The 8,828-nt window shown below is 39.7% G+C and overlaps 1 protein-coding gene across 2 annotated transcripts in view; it reads left to right on the forward strand.

The window, feature by feature from the left end:
- The window catches only part of EDRF1 (erythroid differentiation regulatory factor 1), a 49,974-nt gene extending 46,172 nt beyond the window's left edge, over nucleotides 1–3,802 (forward strand). For both annotated transcript variants that reach the window (XM_054984065.1, XM_054984066.1), the window contains exon 24: nucleotides 3,016–3,802. In XM_054984065.1, the coding sequence (XP_054840040.1) occupies nucleotides 3,016–3,187 (172 nt within the window). In that variant the 3' untranslated portion in view covers nucleotides 3,188–3,802. The remainder of the gene's footprint in view (nucleotides 1–3,015) is intronic.
- Nucleotides 3,803–8,828: the final 5,026 nt, after the last annotated feature.

Consider the following 8,828-nt stretch of genomic DNA (forward strand, 5'->3'; position numbering starts at 1 on the left):
AACCTCCATGGCTCTTACATCAGCTTGAAACTCACTCAGGCAGAAACACCTTTGCACTATGCTTTTATAAGCCAACAGATTTAAGCAGCATCGTAGTAGTTTCAGACTTCTTAGTAGTTGGAGTTAGGATTGAGTATCAGCACGTGGTCTCTAGTGGTGGTTTTGTGTTCGTTTTAGAATACTGTCACTTAATACCATAGGCTTGGGTTGCCAAGTACGGTGGATTTTTTTAATTGCAAAAGGCTTTGAGGGCCAAGTTAACATTAATGTAGGGGTCTAGTTGTTTTATCATTTCGTTTTCCATTGCTTCCATTACCCAATGCTTGATGGTTGTCAGCATGTGTGAACTGACTTGCTTTAAAAGCACAGCATGTAAGATGATTCTAAAGTGATGTCTGTTATGGCTCATTCAGATAATTTGACTGCAGCCTGTATGAATCAACCATATGTTGCAGACAGTTTGTTAAAGGAGGCATGAGCATTGTAGGACAAGGGATTAGGAAAAGCAGAAAGAGTTGAAGAAAGACGCAGAGAGAGAAGACAATACTTGGTCCTCACCAGTTACTTGGCACACAGAAAATGTAATTCACTATGGCATTTGCAAAGCTGAAATCCAGCTCCCCTGGGAGCTCCCCTGATGCCATTGCCTTGGCCATTATGCAGAGAAAGGTCAAAGATGCAGAGATGCCTAACAAGGGCTGCCAAACACTAAATGTTGTTTGCTCCACTGCTACTAAAGCATAGAATTGGGCTGCACAGAAGGCTTCATGGATTTTAACTCAGAACTCTGCAGAAAGGAGCAACCATATGGAGATGGAGTTTGTTACATTGCTTTATCTCATCTTAGATTAAAGTAGAGCACATAGCTAAGAATAGATTTTGACAACCAATATTTATTATATTGTGCATCCCATCACTAAAACAGCAGTGAATAATCCACAGAATTTATGGAGAAAAATGGTGTTTTATGTAAAGAGAAATACTAAGTGGTATCTGACTACAAAAACTGTTTTAAAACACTAAAACATATGCCTACTCCTGGATATTCTGATTTAAATTCATTGGAACATCTTAATTGACAAACTAGTTTAGGTAATAAATGAAGCTGTCAGTTCCCTTTGCCAGCAAGAATTTAATTGCTGCTTGCTTTCTTGGAATAAAACATTTGCAATGAAGAAAAAAACCCTGCCAACTATTCTCTGTAAGTCTTAGTACGCCATAAATCTAATGCTTGGTGCAGTCTTCGTCACTGAAAACTTCTCACATCAAATTCTGAAAGTTTTTCTAACATTGACTCTTTGTAGCTTACACAGAATCCAACAAAATACTTGTCCATAAACTGCAAAAGTTTAGTTCTATATTTGTGTGTGTTAATTTTTAATCTTAGATAGATAAATATCATAGAGAGGAGATTAAAATTTTAGATTTCTGTAATTATACATTGTTGTGATTGGAAACTAATGAAAATATGGAATTAGAGGAAATTTTAGGATCGAAGTAAGCAAGTTTTCCTTCAATGGAGCAAGACCTCAGTAAAATCTTACTAGCCCTCCTTCCTGGTTGTGTGCTTATATATCTATATGCGTGTGTATGTATATAGGATGTTTTGGATGTATGTATGTATGTTTTTATTGTTCTTATATATGCACTTTAAATGCTAATATTTTAAATACATAAATAAATGACTCCTCACTTAGCAGAAGGGAAATTATTTTACATATTTGAATGGCAAATTATTTTTGTGACAAATGTAAGATGCTACTAAAATGTATTGTCATAGGTGCAGAGAAGCTGGTCCATAATTATATTGGTTACGGCAGGGATCCCAAACTTGTTGAGCCTGTAAACACTTTCAGAGATCTGAGCCACAGAATGGCAGCCATGGAGGCCCGGGGCCAATCTGAAAATGAATTCTACAGGGGACCAGTGACAAAATGTTGAGAAGTAGGAAGTCAAACAGCCTCCTACTGTAAAGTCAGTTTTTTCTAGGTTCTCCTGCTCCAGTGAGGTGGCAGAAGATTGGCTGTTTGCTTTGGGGGAAAAGCAAATAAGCATGAGGAAGCCCATTGTTGGGCACCATGATGCTCATAGATGCCATGATTGGGTTATATGTGTGTGCAACTTGTTTTTAGCAAATACTGAGAACCTCTTTATTGGTCTCGGAGAAAGGCAAGCTAAAATTTATTTTAAATAAATAAATAGAAGTACTGATGAAGCTGCCATGAAAACTGGATTAATTTATTTAGTGTAAATAAATAGTATTTCACGTTTTCCCCCAATGAGCACCTAGAGTAGTTAATAATACCAAAAAAAACCCAGAACAAAGAAAGGGAGGGGATGCTTCCAAGCATATCTTCTCTTTCAGATAGGTGATCTTTTCCCAGCTGTAGGACAAGAGCCCTTCGGCTCGTGCTTATGGGGTATTCCTAGGCCTTAAATACCTGTGTGCAGAGAGGAGAACAAACTTTGCTAAGTGTTACCCATCTGCAGCTAACTAGCAGAATACTGTAGCATTAACTCTGGCAGAACAGCAAGATTTGAGTCCAGTGGCTCCTTAGAGACCAACAAGATTTTCAGGGTGTAAGCTTTCGAGAGTCAGAGCTCCCTTAAGTCTGAAGGTGGCACTGGACTCAAATCCCATTGTTCTATTGCAGACCAACACGGCTACCGACCAAAACCTGACAAAACAGGCATTTGATATCTTTAAAAGTTGCAGGTAGCAATTCTTCTGAATTGTACCACTGAAGGTATGAGAAATGGGATAATCAGCTATTTACTTCGGGTGTCAGGAAAAGAAATGGGAGCTGATTTGTGGTTCTGCTGCAGTTTAAAGGATTGGAGTTCAGTTCCATTCCATCTCTATCTTCCGTTTCTTAAATCCCCTTTTGAGGGTGGGGATTCAGGTATACTGTCATACCTGAATGACAAGTAGTGTTGTAAAATGTCTGGAGTAATTTGTAGAGTTCTTGTGCTCTTTTGGACAATCAGATAATCTTTCTTTTTTCCTCCTCACAGAGGTAACATTGAAGAGGAAGACATTCTTAAGGCCAATAAGTATGTTTACTCACTTCTCTTGCGCTCAGTAGCCAATAAAAACCTGACTCTGCTAGAAAGAATAGAAATTATTTTGAACTTACTGGAACAGTTAACCCAGGACAGTGAAGGCAAAAATCTGAGCAATCAGTGACCTAAAACGGAACAGTGGCACACGTCACAGAAGTTGAATCAGTGCCTTTCTCCAGAAGGGATTCATGGTTCTGTTCTTTAAGCTGCTTTTACTTTTTATTTATATTGTATATTTATAAGATGGCACAGCTGGAAAAACAGAAGTTTACTACTGTACAATGAGTGTTGACTTACGATTTGGGTATAACTTTTACACTTGTATTTTTTATTTAAAAGTGTTAAACATTGAATATAGATGTAAAAAATGTACAGTCTGTTTTTACCTAAACTATAATGGAGTTTGTAGTGTTGCACAGAACGGTTTTGCTAACACTAATCTTAGACTCCATTTTGCTGTTTTTGTAAGCATTTGGTAAACAGAACCTCCATGGAAGACATCTACCTGTTGTATTAATTAAAACCATCAAGCATTTCTATTTAGATGCAATTATAACACATACCATATTCTTCCAAAATGTGCCTTTTACTTCAATGTAACACTTAATTCAGATGTTACCCTAGAACATAAAATGGCCTCCTTTCTATCTTGCCCCTACCTTTTCCAGCAATGAAACTGTGAATAAACAAAGTTATATTTTGAAGAAATGTATTTTAATATATATATATATATATTAGCGTTTTGTTAGTGGCGTATCATGTTCCTGCTTCAAAACTTGACTGTACAAAAGCAAGCTTCTGGCTTATATCCTAAAAATGTAACACACTTTTAACGATGAATGTTTAGTGGAAGTGCCATGCCTACTTTGTTCTCTCCTGTGCGCAATCAACACACCGTAGTGTATTTTGGTATGCATCTTTTTACAAAGTTAAAAATTGTAACCATATGATGTCTGTTGGTGTTCCACCTGGGCATGAATAATCACTGCAAGATTTCATTAACAATCAAGTTCTCAAATCATCTACTGATTCATGTCAACCTACAAAATACAACATTATAGGTTTAGCTACATGTCTGAATCTTAATAACTACATCTCTATATACTGAGTGAAAACATTGAATATTGTACCATCGGTAGATCAGTGACTACATTTGTGATTTTTAAAGTAGTCATGCCCTGAGCTGGTGAATCCAGGCAAACCCAATTTCATCAGATCTTGGAAGCTAAGGATCAGCCTTGTTTACTAATTGGATGGGAGACCACCAGTGAAGACAAGGGCTGCAGAGGCAGGCAACGGCAAACCACCTGTTAGTGTCTTGCCTTGAAAACCACACTAGGGGTTGCCGTAAGTCAGCTTGATGGCACTCTCCACCACCACCAAAGTCCTTTTGCAGACATTGCTTTCAGCTGTATAAAAGTCCAGCTCCCAGCCATGAGCTGGAGCATGAAAGATGGAAGCAGAATGATGCTCTTATCAGCCAGGTGACTGAGCAGCTTCCATCAGCTCAGTCCCCATGAGCAGGCTGGGAAGCAGGGAGAGGGTCATCAGGCCTGGGGGCTTCAGGTTTTATAAAAAAGAACAGATTTTACAAAAGATGCCTTTATTCCTATGGTAATTTATAGGGGTATGCAGTTTGGTTCAGCATTCGGATTAAAATACCAAATTTTGGCTGATTGGTAAAATCTGGGTTTCCAAATCAAAAATCAGGTATCCTGAATTTTTACCAAAGTGTTAAAAACAATTTGGTAAAATTCGGCCTAACAGAACCAGTGTCATTTACATGAGCCAGACTCTGGGTTCAACCAGTGGGAGAACACCACAGAACAGAACCAAGCAGTACCCAACCACAAGCACAAGGCATTAGTTTGCTTCTGTTGGGCTAAGCTGCAACAGTGTTCCTTGCTTCAGTTTGGTTTGAGTGGAATAGTGATTCTCGAATGTGATGTTGGTCCCATTCCTTGGTTCTGTTTAACTTTCTCTAGGATGAGCTCAGCTTGTATTTGGGAGTTTGCCTCGGCCATGGGAGTCTTGCCCCAGTGAGTTTCTGCAATGGCAGTTAGCTCTAACTTTTTTCCCCATGGGAAACAATGGAGTGGCTGGGGGAACCTTGTTCAGGGGCTCACAGAATTGACCCCTGGGGTCTAATCTTCTTGAAACTTGGAGGGTCATTAGAGGACAGTCAGGTGTAAGTCCCCTGAAAATTTGGTGGCATTTGCAGGGAAAATGCCACCCCCAGCCCCAAGATATTTTTTCCTCATAAGGAATAATGGAGAGTGGGGGGCACCTTCTTTGGGGGGCATAGAATTGGCCTCCAGGGTCCAATCTTCATGAAACTTGGAAGATCCTTAGAAGATGCTCAGTAGTTTCCCTCCAAATTTGGTGAAGTCTGGTTGAAAAATGACTCCTTTAGCCCACTTGATATCTCCCAGAGTGAATGACTGAATTTTTTGGAAATACCTGAACCGAATGAGAGAATAAATTCAAAATTCAGGGAATTCTGAATTTTTTATTAGATTTGGTAAAGAAAATTCAGATTTACCGAATTTTTGGAGAGAGAGACCTCTAGTAGTTTATACAGTTACAAGTAATTTCTAATCAGGAAACTGCACCCTGTGAGGCTTCTCCATAATGGGTTTCTTCTAGTGAGATCTAGTTACCAGTAATTCCATCAGTATATAAAGTATATAAAGCTTCTTGAGTCCCCGCTTCAATTGCTGTCCTAGTGCTTGGCACATGGCAGACAAAACAGGAATGTTGATTGTATACAATCATGACACAGCACAAAACTACTCTGAGTAGGTTTGTGTCACAGTTGTTTTTCTACAAAAAACCCCAGAGAGATACACTTACTGCTATGATGTAGAACTAACCAAGAATCACAGCATAACCAGTAATACAGTCAATTTCAATTAATGGATGTGTTGGTGTCTGCTGACTTTTATCCTTTACAGGTAGATGGGGCAGTTTCATTTTCTGTGAGAGACTATGTTAGTTCTACTACCTATATTTTCTGCCCCTGCTCAATTTAACCTACAAGAAAAGCAGAGTTCAGACAGTGCAGTCAGCCTATGTAGCACATACGCTAACGGCAGTATTAAGATTCTCTATTCTGTCATTTTGAAACTGGACACTACATAGCTTAAGATAAAGGAACTGATACTGTGTATTTTGGAAATTTTGAAAACCTTAATTAGTTTATCTCCTCTTTCTGTTCAGAGAATTTGGTTCATGGGAAAACTTACATTAGTGGCTGATAAGGTTATTTAGAAAACGATCAGTGAACAGCCATCTTATTTTTCTAAATGGTTGGGAAGTATCAGTTTAAAACTAACAAGTTTCTCGCTAAGGGGAAGAACTGATAGGTCTGCATCTGTTCCTCTCTCATACTCCCTGTTGCAGAATCACGGCTGCTGCTTACTGCACTGGGGTTTCCCTCTGAAGAGAATCCAAGGCTTTGTTGACCCAAGGATTTTAAAAAAAAATCAAACGGCACTTTGTAACCACTGAGCAATAGGGATCGACTTCATTCTACAAGGTCTGATTCCAGCAGTGTGAATCTTACAGTTATGCTGACCAGTGACTGCAAAACAGCAGAATTGCTTTAGTGCCTGTAAACCCTGTCCCTCAGCATTTTATAAGCAGCAATTCTCTCCCTCTAGCCTCACACTTAATGCACTTTGGCATCAGAAAGAAATTACACAGCAGGAACTGTCAGTACCCAAGCCAGAGCACTAAATAACCAAGGTAATGTACCTTTTCTTTTGCTCTGTACTGAGATAGTCAGACATCCTGCCTCCTGTCTGAGTAAATTAGAAGGTGATACTGATGCATGGGCTTGATGCTGTTTCTTGGCCACATGCTATGTAGTAAGACAACGGGTGTAATTTTTGTCTGGTTCTCGCCTATCTTTTCAGTCCCTTTTTACTATGCAATACAATTTTGGCTCTACATTATAGGCAGCAACTCAACAAGCCAAAATGAACTGGGCTCATCAAAAGTATAGATTAATGTCTCCTGTTGAAAAAGTTCTTGGTCTAAGAACTCTCCTGACTCCTGACTGCACCTCTATTATTCCTAAATTGAAAACAAATAGGCAGGTACATGCTTTATTTACCAAACTGACCCCCAAATTGTGAATTTATGTAAAAATTACAAGGTTAAGATACCATTAGAAACCTGACAGGTTTCTCCCCCATCAGGTAGGAAGTTGCCAGTGTTGCAGCAACTAGAAGAGCTCTGCTGTTGGTACTTGCCAGTCTGGCTTCTATCTGCGATCTAAAGTAGGGGTTCACTTGCAAATGTTAACGAGTAAACTGGCCCTGGACTTTCAGAGTTTTAAAACAAGTCTAGCCAATGGTGTTAGAAGTACTAGTTAAATTTTGACTCCTGCTGCCCCAAAAGCAGTAGTTTGGTCCCAATCTTCAAGGGTAGCACCACTTACAATGTACAGTCTAATCTGGAAGTAAATGAAGACATGGATGACTGTGACCTGATATTTCTGTTTCAGTAATGGCAGATCTGCAGATGTTTATAAAATACACTCCTAGTCACAATACCTGAGATTCCAGAAGTGCTCCAAGCAGACTCTTTCAGAGATCTCCGACTTCCAGCCCGAACAAGCAGTTTCTCAGCCAGTGTCCACCAAACCACCGAGACTGTCTTGTCTGAATTAAATTTCAATTTATTCATCCACAACTGCAGATGCTAGCTAAAGTTGCTTTGGAGGTTAAGATCCATCATCACTGTATTGGTTTTGTTTCAGCTCAGACTGAAACCACGTGCTAGTTCAGTGGTTATAAGAGTCGCTGATGCCATGGAGTTCTGGGGCAGAAAGAGTTAATAAAAACAGCTCAGGACCAAGTCCTGCTAACTCCATGCACCTGGGCTGAAAAGTTTCAGTCTAATTAGTCAAGGGGGGGTTCCAGCCAAAGAGTGTTATATCCTGATTTCAGAGTTGGGAGGGGGGAATAAAGAGTACCCAAAAGACAGCTCTGGAAAAGTACCAGCATCTGACCCCGATTGGCTGAAGCGAGTCCAACGCCTGTAACTGGCGTAAGATCTCACAAAGAGCATTCAGACTGTCTGACCCTTCTTTCGGATCCTAGCTTCTCTTTCAGGAGAGCATAGAGGAGTATAAGGGCAAATATTAATCAAGGAGAGTGTAAGGGATTAATGTTCGGCAATGCCTTGTGGATACTCTGCCTGCCTAACACTTGGACTGGGTAAGCAAGGAGCTAATAAACAGCACAGGCTCCAGGTAACATCTTGCTGTGGTAGACTTGCTTATTTTATATGCTTATAGAGTTAATAGAGACCTGCACTGAATGTATTTTAATTCTTTGGTTCAATTGAATTGAGTTCTTCAATAAAGAGATTTTTTTCTTATCTCAGTTGCCTTTTGCTTGTGAGTATACCAACTCTGGAACCTGGGAAGAGGTAACTGGTGGTCTTGCCAGGGAGCATTAAATTAAGGGGTTCCTTTGACTTCCAGGCATGGGGATTCAGAAGGAGCAACAGGAACGAGCCTCTCTTTCCTTGCTCTTTACAGAGCTTAGGCACCGATGAGGGAAAGAACACAGAAAAAGTACTCGGCAGGGAGGTTTGGGTGTCATAGAGTCCCATGCAAACTGAGATCATCAAGAAGCCCCTGTTGGCAGTACAAATCAGTATGCATTCCTTTGCTTTGTTACTAAATCAACTGCTACTTACAAGGTAAAGACAAAACTGCAAGTACATTTTATGACTATTTTATTGAGACTGTG

This window comes from Eublepharis macularius, chromosome 6, assembly GCF_028583425.1.
Source record: "Eublepharis macularius isolate TG4126 chromosome 6, MPM_Emac_v1.0, whole genome shotgun sequence".
In the NCBI taxonomy this organism is placed as follows: domain Eukaryota; kingdom Metazoa; phylum Chordata; class Lepidosauria; order Squamata; family Eublepharidae; genus Eublepharis; species Eublepharis macularius.